Below are 12,391 nucleotides of genomic sequence, written 5' to 3'. Positions count from 1 at the left end.
TTCTGTAACAACAGAAGACTATAAAAATCCTCTTGTAGGGCCGGGCGTGGTGGCTCACGCCTGTAATCCTAGCACTCTGGGAGGCCGAGGCGGGCGGATTGCTCAAGGTCAGGAGTTCGAAACCAGCCTGAGCGAGACCCCGTCTCTACCAAAAATAGAAAGAAATTAATTGACCAACTAAAAATATATATACAAAAAATTAGCCGGGCATGGTGGCGCATGCCTGTAGTCCCAGCTACTCGGGAGGCTGAGGCAGAAGGATCACTGAGCCTCGGAGATTGAGGTTGCTGTGAGCCAGGCTGACACCACGGCACTCACTCTAGCCTGGGCAACAAAGTGAGACTCTGTCTCAAAAAAAAAAAAAAAAAATCCTCTTGTAATTGATAGTTATTAAAAATTTCAGGAGATACCACTTCCACTTATTCCAGAATAGGAAAGTGCTCTCAAAGATTAAAAATTACTGCCAATATAAATTGATTAGAAGGACTCAAAAAAAAAAAAGGTGAAATTTCACAAAACGTAGAGCAAAAAGAAATGATACAGAAGATGCAAAAGAAATAGGTATGACACAGAGAGACTGTTCCAAGAGTTCCAGCACCCAGCTAATAAGAGTTCCAGAGACAACTAAAAACCACGGGGAGGAAATTGTTAAAGGGATAATAGAGAATTTCCCATAGCTGAAGGAGAAAAGGCTTTAGATTGAAAGGTCCAACAACTGAATGAAAAAAGACCTACATCTCGACATGTTCTCATGAAATTTTAAAAACAAACACAAAGGATGGGAATGCTAGAGTTCTCATCTAACAAACTGAGGGTATTATGCTTTGTGGTTGAAGTAAAGAGAAATAGAGGCTTAATCATGTCACTTAAACCAATATACAACTATTAATATATTGGGGTTTGGGGAGAGGTCGGGGATGGCAAGAAAGCTAAATTCAAGTCTTGCAGCAAGGAATTGGTAAATGATAATCTAAAATTTGTGTCAAAGAATAGCTGAGATGTAGAGGTAACCACCAAAAGAACAAATCCCAGAAATGAAACAAAGTGATATCTTCTAGAGGAGTAGGATTGGTGGGGGTGGAGAGGAGTAGATTAAGAGGCTGTTTTGGTTTTTGTATAATAAGTCCTTCCTGCTGTTCTGTACTATTCATTTGTAACCATGTGCCTATTACATGGTTACTTTCTGAAAAAATACTTCTCTTGTATATCTAATAAATGTAAGGTTTCTAAAGTTACATATAAGTGAATGATATGGGCTCTCAAGAAGATCTTGATATTAAAATTATACTAGAGTATGCTACAAGTGGGCTTAACTGATGATGGTCAGTTTTAAAACTTGACTTTTCATGTATTATTAATTAGTGTCTCTCACATTTTGATTCAGAGAGAAATAAAAATCATGAATTCTCAATAATATACTCATCAAAAATAAAATACAGAAATAATACCAATAAGTGACATTGAGTCATACCTTCCTTTTTTTTTTTTTTTGAGACTCGCTTTGTTGCCCAGGCTAGAGTGAGTACCATGGCGTCAGCCTAGCTCACAGCAACCTCAAACTCCTGGGCTCAAGCATTCCTTCTGCCTCAGCCTCCCAAGTAGCTGGGACTATAGGCATGTGCCACCATGCCCTGCTACTTTTTCTGTATATATTAGTTGGCCAATTAATTTCTTTCTATTTATAGTAGAGACGGGGTCTTGCTCTTGCTCAGGCTGGTCTCAAACTCCTGACCTTGAGCAATCCACCCGCCTCGGCCTCCCAGAGTGCTAGGATTACAGGTGTGAGCCACTGCGCCCTGGCCATACCTTCCTTTTTATCCAGAGGTTTAAGAGCCAGTAAGTAAACAAAGTGATTGAATTATGTTAGATAGGTATTCCCTAAGTGTCCTAAGTAATATAGTGGAATTAAGTCATTTACTCCAAGTCTTTTTTTTTTTTTAATTTTTATTTTTTTCTGCAACACTGTTTTGAAGACATGAATCTTTTTTGCTGTGTACAGTTTAAGTATCCAAGTAGTATCTAAATATCTCTCATTGTAAAATACTCAGACCTATATTTAAATAAAGAAAGAAAACAATAGAAGTTCCTCTTCATGAATTCAGACATTTTCCTCTCTGCATAGATAACATATCTTAACAGTTTGTTATCTCTCCTTTATCCTATTTCTGTACTTATATATCTGAACAAATATATTAATATATAGGGTTGGTTTTTTGTACATTTTATTTTGGTTTTTGTTTATTTGTTAATTATATCATACAAGTTACATTGTTTTCTAACTTCTTTTTTCCCCTTCGTTTTGGCTTGCAATAAACTAATTTTTATGTTTTTGCAAGGAGTTTAGAATTTAATGTAGTATTTGAACCCATCTTCTTAAATGGGTTATTGGGCTCACTTTTTATTTTATTTTTACTTTATTTCTTTATTGAAGATTAACAAACATATGGAAAAAGTACGCAAATAAGTGTAGAGCTTGGTGAATTTTTGCAAAGTATGTAAATCTGTGTAGTCACCATCCAGATTTAGATATAAAACAAGCATTTCTGATCTCTCTTCGGGCCCTGTCCCAGGCATTTCTTTCACTCTCCCAAAGATAACCAGATTTCAGGTACTCCTTGAATTCTGCTATGTGGTTGGCATATGTGGTTGATAGCAGTGTCTGTATGGGAATGCATAATTCAGTGTTGTTTACTATAACACTGTTGGGTCTCAGACCACCTTTAAATTCTTAAAAATTATTGAGGGTTCCAAAGAGTTCTTGTTTATGTGATTTATCTAATGATATCTGTTGTGTTCAAAATTAAAACTGAGACAGTTTTGAAACACATGCACACACAAGCACACACTTCATTAGCCATTGTATGTCATATAGCTGCAGGAAAAGTCCAGACACACAATAGTGAGGCAATGAGAGTAAAAAATGCATTGGTGCTTAGTATTATGAAAATGATTTGACCTCATGGATTTCCTAAAAGGACCTCAGGGACTCCCAGGAGTTCCCTAGACCATACCTCAAAACTTGCTGGTTTAAAATGTGTATAATTTATGTAAACCTTTGATTTTATATCCTCCCAGAGAACGTCAAGATGCAGATGGGCAAATGAAAGAGCTCCAGGATCAGCTTGAAGCAGAACAGTATTTCTCAGTAAGTTTTAGACACATTCATTTGAAAATTGCTATATTTATAGAATTTTGTTTTTTAATATTTACTCAGAACCAGGAGAATGATTCTTGTCTTTAAAATATATCTGTGTAGCAAACACCAGACAGAGTTATGGATGGGATGTTTTGTATCACGCAACTCTTAAAAAAGAGTAACTTGGCAAAAGAATTTAGATCGTTTAGCAAAAATCCATTATCGTTGCTAGAAAAATAATCCTAAGCACATACCATACCCTGTGAAGCTGATTAAAAGCATTGCTTTTTGAGGAAGAGTATATTTTCACAATAAATAAAATTGTCATTTTAACCTTTGTACTTTTTAAAGATCAGTTTTAAAGTATGTAGTAGAAACTGTCGCCTCTGTTTCATTGATTTAAGCCAACAAAATTTTCTTGTCTAAATTAGTAATATTTTTCCTTGCCTCCTCATTCATCCTATCTATCTCAATAACACTATGATAGCCAGTCGTAAATCATGCTTCTAAATTAGCTGAACATTTATTAATCAATCAGCTGATGACCAGAAAATAGGACAGCTCATTAAACTATTAATTTACTCTGAGCTCAATATTAAGAAAATATTTGTATGTTTCCCTTTTTGTCTGAGTAGGTTTTGAATGTAGAAATAATACTCCTGATGGTGAGGCTATAAATTTTTATTCTATTTTTGTTAATTAGACCCTCTATAAAACACAAGTTCGGGAACTTAAAGAAGAATGTGAAGAAAAGACCAAACTTTGTAAAGAATTACAACAAAAGAAACAGGAACTACAGGATGAAAGGTAAGGACAAGACCCTGGTCTTTTGTTCATAGCTATATACTCTGCTCCTAGAACAGTGCCTGGTATTTACTAAACAAAAATGTGTTGATGAATAAAAATTTGTTGGTGAATTAGATACAAACTTTGACTTCATAATGAAAATTGAACATTAAAATGAGACATTTCTAAAATGTAGGGACTCTTTGGCTGCTCAACTGGAGATCACCTTGACTAAAGCAGACTCTGAGCAGCTGGCTCGTTCAATTGCTGAAGAACAGTACTCTGATTTGGAAAAAGAGAAAATCATGAAAGAGCTGGAGATCAAAGAGATGATGGCTAGACACAAACAGGAACTTACTGAAAAAGATGCTACAATTGCATCTGTAAGTAAAATTCTTAGTACTTTTTTGGATTATAATTAAATTGTTATAAATCTTCTTTAGAATCACTAGGAAAATGTCATAGATTTAAATGAAAAATTATATATGCTGCCTATACGATTTTTAATCCATTTAACCATCAGCTTCTCAGTGTTATTTGATAGATAGAGGCTTACTGAAGAACTGTTTCCAGTGACTTTACCTGTTCACAAATTCAACGTTAAAGGACTAAACTGAAAGGGAAAGTACCGAAAGTACAAAAGAATTTTTCTTCTCTTTAGACAGACTTTAATTTATAAGAATCTTGAAACTACCATGAAGACATTTAGTTTTATGCAGATTGAAAAAATTGTAATAAAAATTTCAAAGAGAAGTAAAATATCTGGTAGTTGGGTTTACCCTATCAATTATCCAGACCTATTGAAAGGCTGCAGTAATTGAGAAGTGTGGTATTAGAAAAGGATATTTAATCCTGTTCAGTCGAAATGAATAAGGAAGCCAGAAATAGATTCTGACATATACACGAAATTGGTATGTGATGGAAATGGCAGTATACAAATCAGTGGGAAAGGATACAGATTTAATAAATGGTTTTAGAAAACTGTATTTTTATGTGGAATGGAATAAAATTAAATTCCTACCATACCACACACAAAAGTAAATTCTAGCTATCTTAAGGACTTAAATATGAAAAATTTAAGCTATTAGAATCTAAAACTTATATTTAACAGAAGACAACATAAATAACAGGGAGTAGATAATTTATTAAATAAGGGATTAGTATCTAGAATATATGTGGCACTCATGCAATTCAGTAAGAAAAGGTTAAACAATTCAGAAGAAAAATTGGCCAAAAGATAAAACCTAAATAGATAAGCAGTTGCTTAACCTCACTACTCTCTGAGAAAAGCCTAGATAAAACAACTTTGAAAGACCATTTCATAGACCCATTACATTGACAGAAATTCATTATCTGACAATTCCTAGTGTTTAAAGACTATCGGGAAGAGGACATTCTTATTTACTACTATGGGGAGTGTAAATTTAGTATGGCAGAGCATAGTATGGTAAGTAGTATGGCAATTTCCAGTAAATATTAAATATTCATATAATACTGTCCAGAGAAAGTCCACATTAAGATAAAAACAGTATAGAAACTCAGGCATGACACTTTTAACAGCATAACTGTTACAGCAAAATCTAAATTTTTTTTAAGAGACAGGGTCTTGCTTTATTACCCAGGCTCTAGAGTACATTGGCATGATCTTAGCTCACTGTATCCTCCAACTCCTAGGCTCAAGTGATCCTCCCACCTCAGCCTCCTAAGTACCTAGGACTACAGGCGTACACCAGCACACTTGGCTAATTATTTTTTATAGAGATGGGGTCTCATTATGTTGCCCAGGCTGGTCTCAAACTCCTAGCCTCAAGTGATCCCCCCCATCCTCAACTTCCCAAAGTGGTGAGATAATAGGCATCACCCCCTGCACCTGGCCCAAATGTCTTATTAGTAGACAAATGAATGACTACATTAAATGTAGTAGAAGGTGAAACTAATTATGTCAGTTAAAATGAATTAGTTAGATCTTTATAGATATCAGCAGTTTAATTCTTTAACATATTGAGTGAAAACAGTTGCAAAGAGATAAATACAGTATGATTGGAAATCTCATAAAACCACACTATATATTGTTTCAGGTGTATGTAATAAAACACAATTATAAGTGAAAAAGGTGAATACAGCTTATAATAAAACTTCCTTCAGGAAAGAAGAATAGAAATAGAATTTGGAAGGAATGCAAAAGAAAGTCAACTTCTTCAATAAAATTTTATTTTCCATTTAAAAATAATACTATGAAAGAAATATTAGTTTTTAAATTCTATTCTTCATAATTATTATTCAGGCCTTTGAATTTCCTTTTTTCTGCTTTATTAAATGTTTTTCTCATTTAGAAAAAACTGCTATGGATTTATGAGGAAAGGACAAATTTTTGGCTTCCTGGTGTGCATATGAAGTCTATTATAGTTAGTGAAATTTTTATCAAGGATGAAGTTGGGCAAGGTATCACAAGGACAAGAAGTGTAGCAGTGGATATACTTAGAAAAACAAGAGGTTCAGTAACATCGCAGGATGTTTTCTATTTGAATTGTTGTTTTATAACTTAAATTTTGTAAACAGGGATGTGATTTTATTTTTCCACTTTAATTTCTTAGCTTGAAGAAACTAATAGGACACTAACTAGTGATGTTGCCAATCTTGCAAATGAGAAAGAAGAATTAAATAATAAATTGAAGGATGCTCAAGAGCGTATGTATTAACAAAGAATAATGTTAATTTTTATTATACCTCATATTTATCAGTTGCTGTAATTGTTATCAATAAACTTTTTAAATTTTTCCATGTTTCAGAACTGTCAAGGTTGAAAGATGAAGAGATAAGTGCAGCAGCTATTAAAGCACAGTTTGAGAAACAGCTGTTAACAGAAAGAACCCTCAAAACTCAAGTATGTATAAGAGAATCTAAATATGATTTTGAATTTTGTTTTAGTTTATCTCTTCTAGCATTAGAAATTGGAAGCAGTAGTCATTGAATGTATCAAAATTTGTGAGTAGTCAAAATTACTGATTTTTGCCAGGTTGGGAGAAGTTAGATTTGATTAATATTGTCCAGTTTAATGTCTACTAAATTTTTTCTTAATTTTTCCATATGGAATCACATTCTCTCCCGATTTTTGTATTGTGATTTAATAAGTTTTTCTGCTTTTAAGGAACGATAGGGAATGACCATTTGCTGACAGCTTGAAAGGGTCAGTCTGAAAAGGCACCTGTGATTATTGGCCACCCCTCTGCCAACTCCCACAATTGTATATACAGCACAAAGGCGTGTGGGTACTAGGTACGCTTCGCTGTTGTTGGACATGGTATATTTTATTAATGTGATGCCCATGCAAAATTTTCTTTTAGAATGAAGGAAGAAAGATCTGCCTGTTGAAGTCTCTTTTGGAACTAAAATGTTGTAGCGAGTGACATCAGATCAAAACTATAAATATTTAAAATTATAGTTCTCAGAAAACGTGTAAAAAACTAACAGTATAGAATGGAGGTAGATGATGAGTAATAAAGGTATATTATTTAGATAATATGGAATGTTTCTTTGTAGCCCTATCTATAGGGAAAAAGATTATTAGTGATTGTATAACTTGCTATTGATGAGTTACTTAGAAATCATCAATGTAATTTATTTTATTTACATACATATTTTTATGTTTTTAAGGCTGTGAATAAATTGGCTGAGATCATGAATCGAAAAGAACCTGTCAAGCGTGGTAGTGACACAGATGTGCGGAGGAAAGAGAAGGAGAATAGAAAGCTACATATGGAGCTTAAATCTGAACGTGAAAAATTGACCCAGCAGATGATCAAGTATCAGAAAGAACTGAATGAAATGCAGGCTGTAAGAATACTTTTTGGACTCTAGATTAAAGACTTCTTTTTTTTTTTTTTTTTTTTTTAAAGGCTGGTCAAGTGGAGCAGTGGGAGTGGAGAAGGAACAAAGGAATCTGTAACTGGTTGTGATCAATTAGTTGTAAACACCACTGCACTCGGACCAACCTAAAGACTTCTTTTTAAGAAGTGGAATTATTTTCATGTTTGTGTATATTTCACTGGTAGAACAGTGAGATATATTGCATCCATTTAATTTGTTAATTTAATTTCTTATAGCAAATAGCTGAAGAGAGCCAGATTCGAATTGAACTGCAGATGACACTGGACAGTAAAGACAGTGACATTGAGCAGCTGCGGTCACAGCTCCAGGCCTTACATATTGGTCTGGATAGTTCCAGTATAGGCAGTGGACCAGGGGATGCTGAGGCAGATGATGGGTTTCCAGGTACAGATTTGCTTTCATCCCTCTTGTTTGTCTTTAATATAAGTCAGTAGGTTGGTTTAAGTCCTGTGACTGACTTTGCTCTGGAGGAAAAATGTTTGTCATTTTTTAAAGGGAAAACCTACACTTTGGAGTGGGGATTCAAATAACATTTTAGAATTATTTTATTTATTGGTTTGGTTTTTGACAGACTTTTTCATAAACATGCAGAAGAAAACTCCATGTGTTTAGTTATGTAAATTAACTCATTATATATTATAGTAGCTCTCTTTTTAAGCTTTCATTTTATTTTCTCTTCCTGCATTCTTACTTTTATGTTGGGTGTGTAGTTCATATCACTCAATCACACACTATGGAATCCATGTCATTCACCTACCAGCGTTCCTCTACTTCTCTCAATATTGCCACTAAGCCTTCCAGTTCTCACATGCTCCTTGACTCTGACTCTGACTCAGAAGAAGAATCTTTGCCTTATTTACCCATTTCAACGGAACCTAATGGTACAGGTGATATCCTGAAAATCTTTTCATCTTTAGCGTTTTTCCTACTACCCTTGATTTTAGCCCTTTTGAAAAATTTTTATAACATTAACTAATATTCACTAACTCTAACATGTTGCTCTATACTCGCTTAAAAATAAACTGCTGCATGAACAAAGAATTTGGTTTTCAGGTATTTTCATATGGCATTACTATTGTAATTGTGATCGGTCATTTATTTTGCCAACTTAACAAGAATGGAGCGGTACATTATATTGCTTAAGAATGCATGGTTTCACTACTTGTTTTAGCTGTTTCAACCAAGAAGAATGTCTTTACAAAGTTTAATATCAGAAGTGACAGTACAGAAAAAACATGCAGACTGTTTCAGAGGATTCTCAGGTTTTTATTGAGTGCTTACCTAGTCACATTGTGCTAGGCCTTATAAGAGAATATGAAGCAATTTGGGCTGATCTTTACCCTGAAGGGGCTTTTAGATTAAATTAAAAAACCAGAGAGTTTCTTCATTTAATGTCAAGGAGGTATCTCTGTGTGATCTTTCAAGGCTTCAATTTCCTCATCAAAATTAAGGGTATAATTCCTGTTCTGTGGGGTTGTTGGGAGGATTGAAGAGAATTTATGTAAAGCATCTAGGCACAGTTGACACATTGTAGATGTTAGATAAGTGATAACTACTTTTGCTATTATTAATAGGATAACCGCCCAAAATGCTATTTCATTTATTTCATTAAAAGATACTGATCACTTATCATTTAGGATAAATTCCAAGGATTCAGGCACTTTCCTTTGTTGAACTAGAATTTTATTGATTTTGATATTTTGGAATTTAGATATCTTTTGGTTATATTGCTGCTCGTTAACTAAATTTGTATAATTCATATAAATTTACTATGGCCATTCTAAAAGTCCATTTTCTCTGAACATGCAATTATTTAAAATGTTTTCTCCTCAAAGATGTGCACTATATCTATAGTTAGGCCTTTTTCCAAAGGAAAAATAAAGGGTTCTAATGTAATGCTGGTGGACCAGTGACAACTGAGAGCTTCTGCTGCTGCCTTTTTTTTTTTGCAACTTTTCTCCTGAATTTTGCAAATGCATGAATTTAATCAGTGGGATATTTGACTTTATAAAAACTATAGAATATCTATTTCCAATGTTATATAACATAGATTTTGTTTTGCATTACATAACTTATTTCTACTGATCCTATGCTGTTATGGTATCCTAGATAATATACCATGATAAGTTCTGAAAGCCTTATTTGGTTTCTGACTTTCATTTAAAAATTTATTAAATTCCTTGTCAGAGGAGAATTGTTACATGTAAACTTATATCTTATGCTTTTATTTATAGAGTCAAGATTAGAAGGATGGCTTTCATTGCCTGTGCGAAACAACACTAAGAAATTTGGATGGGTTAAAAAGGTAATTGGTTCCTTTGAATATGATTTTTATTGTTTTTTGTTTTGCTTTTGGTGTAACTCCAACCATTGGATTTACATGACTAGAACTTCTAGACACATAAAACTTATTTATACTTTATGATTTAGGAATGATGTTATTTTATTTATCTTTGTAAAATTTGTTTTTTTCTTCATGTGTTATTAATAAAACAGGTTTTGTTGTTAGGAAAATATAAGCCCATTGATCTTCTTGCTTTTGCTGTTTCAGTGGGAAAACAACTCTGGATATGATTTTTAAAAAAGACCCATTTATTTCTTTTCTTCTGTTACTGTGATTATTGATGTTATTATGTTCATTTTTGATAAGGTTACTATTGCTGTTGAATCCCAAAGCTAAATAAGTCCAAAAATATTCAACTTCACCCTCTCCCCCATTTACTTATTTAAAATATCTACAAACAAACTTATTTTAAGGAAGACTTTCCTGAAGATGTATTAAGTACTTTTTAGTTACTCAGGTATTTTATATGATTTTATTGCTAATATAGAATTTATTTTCAGGGCTGTGTAGGTGGCTCATGCCTATAATCCTAGCTCTCTGGGAGGCCGAGGCGGGTGGATCGCTCAAGGTCAGGAGTTTGAAACCAGCCTGAGCAAGAGCGAGACCCCTTCTCTACTAAAAATAGAAAGAAATTAATTGGCCAACTAAAAATATAGAAAAAATTAGCCGGGCATGGTGGCGCATGCCTGTAGTCCCAGCTACTCAGGAGGCTGAGTCAGAAGGATTGCTTGAGCCCAGGAGTTTGAGGTTGCAGTGAGTTAAGCTGATGCCATGGCACTCTAGGCCAGGCTACAGAGTGAGACTCTGTCACCAAGAAAAAAAAAAAAGAATTTATTTTCAAAGAAAATCAATAAATAAGGTATATAATAACTTGAGTCATTGATTCCTTTCCTCCCTCTTTTTAACAGTATGTGATTGTGAGCAGTAAGAAGATTCTTTTCTACGACAGTGAACAAGATAAAGAACAATCTAACCCTTACATGGTTTTAGATATTGAGTAAGTGCTTTTATTAGAATATTTAGAAACTATATCTTTTCTCATCTTTTAAAGTGTGGTAAGAGAGTGACAATTAATGTAATTTATTAGCCATATAAGAACTATAGTATAGCTCCTTCCATACTGTTGTTACGTTTTCTTGCCATTTGCTTTATACAGATGAAAGTTAGAAATTGCTAAAAATCTTTGGTAATGATTCAATTAATAGAATAAGATATTCGATAAGCTCCTAACATGGTTCAAAGTAGTTAATTTTTAACTTCTGAGTTAAGTATAGGTTAATATAATTTGATCCTTGGGTAATATTTTATTTCTTTATTTAAAATCTTTCATAGCAAGTTATTTCATGTCCGACCAGTTACACAGACAGATGTATATAGAGCAGATGCTAAAGAAATTCCAAGGATATTCCAGGTAACCATAGTTTTATTTTGTTTTTGTTTGTTTGGTTGGTTTTATTTTTTTCACCTAAGTTATGATATGACAGATCAAATTTCTTTATTTTTTGGCCTTCAGATTACCTTTCTGTTTCAGTACCATTTAAAAATGATTTTTTATTTTGTGACTTTTGTTGTATTTGGATACATCTTCATTCTGCTTACCATTTTAATTGTTAAAGTCTGTAGTGTATTTATATCGTGTTTCTGGTCCTTGCTGTATTTTTAAAGTTAGTTATAATTTTTTTAAGCATCGACCTTTTCCTTCTGTTTTCAATTTTGTGTTCAGCTCTCTAGAAAGTAAAAAAAATTGCTTATGGAGTTAAGTTTGTACCTTGTATCCCTTTTACTTCCAATTTAAAATAAAGCCAAATACTTCCCTTTACTGCTTTCATTTTAAAATTAGTCAGTCTAACAATTAGTTATGGAGTTTTTCTGTATAAAAGCCATTGTGCTTAGTGTGCTATTTGGGAGTTGGCCCCTTGTTTTCTGGATACTTGTAATGTTTATTCATAGTATTTTACACATCCTTTCCTCTTTTTTTCCCTCCCTCAACTCTCCAAATACATATCTTTTAAAATGTAGCTATGCTTACAGCTACCACACAGTTTTCTGTTCTTAAGGATTATAACACACCAATTAGTATAATTGCCACATTTCTTCAGGCAATTGTTTTGAACAGTCTCTTGCAAAAAACTTTCTAATACTTATGAAGTGCAAATTTACCTTTTGCTGGCCTGATAGTGTTGCTAAAGCATAGTAAAATATAGAGAAAATAAGGAGGCAGCATTTGAACACGATCA

General features: G+C 33.5%; 1 protein-coding gene across 1 annotated transcript in view; it reads left to right on the top strand.

Annotated features, from left to right (window-relative positions):
• ROCK2 (Rho associated coiled-coil containing protein kinase 2) overlaps window positions 1–12,391 on the top strand; it is a 132,097-nt gene that overhangs the window by 107,295 nt on the left and 12,411 nt on the right. Inside the window, exons 21-30 of the mRNA XM_012781049.3 lie at window positions 3,076–3,145; window positions 3,840–3,943; window positions 4,119–4,305; window positions 6,517–6,610; window positions 6,712–6,806; window positions 7,577–7,756; window positions 8,026–8,194; window positions 10,045–10,115; window positions 11,063–11,151; window positions 11,487–11,565. Coding sequence (XP_012636503.1) covers window positions 3,076–3,145; window positions 3,840–3,943; window positions 4,119–4,305; window positions 6,517–6,610; window positions 6,712–6,806; window positions 7,577–7,756; window positions 8,026–8,194; window positions 10,045–10,115; window positions 11,063–11,151; window positions 11,487–11,565 — 1,138 coding nt within the window. The remainder of the gene's footprint in view (window positions 1–3,075; window positions 3,146–3,839; window positions 3,944–4,118; window positions 4,306–6,516; window positions 6,611–6,711; window positions 6,807–7,576; window positions 7,757–8,025; window positions 8,195–10,044; window positions 10,116–11,062; window positions 11,152–11,486; window positions 11,566–12,391) is intronic.

Source organism: Microcebus murinus, chromosome 3 (assembly GCF_040939455.1).
Source record: "Microcebus murinus isolate Inina chromosome 3, M.murinus_Inina_mat1.0, whole genome shotgun sequence".
NCBI lineage: Eukaryota > Metazoa > Chordata > Mammalia > Primates > Cheirogaleidae > Microcebus > Microcebus murinus.
The sequence above is the reverse complement of the archived record's forward strand: the minus strand, read 5'-3'. Positions and strand labels throughout refer to the sequence as shown.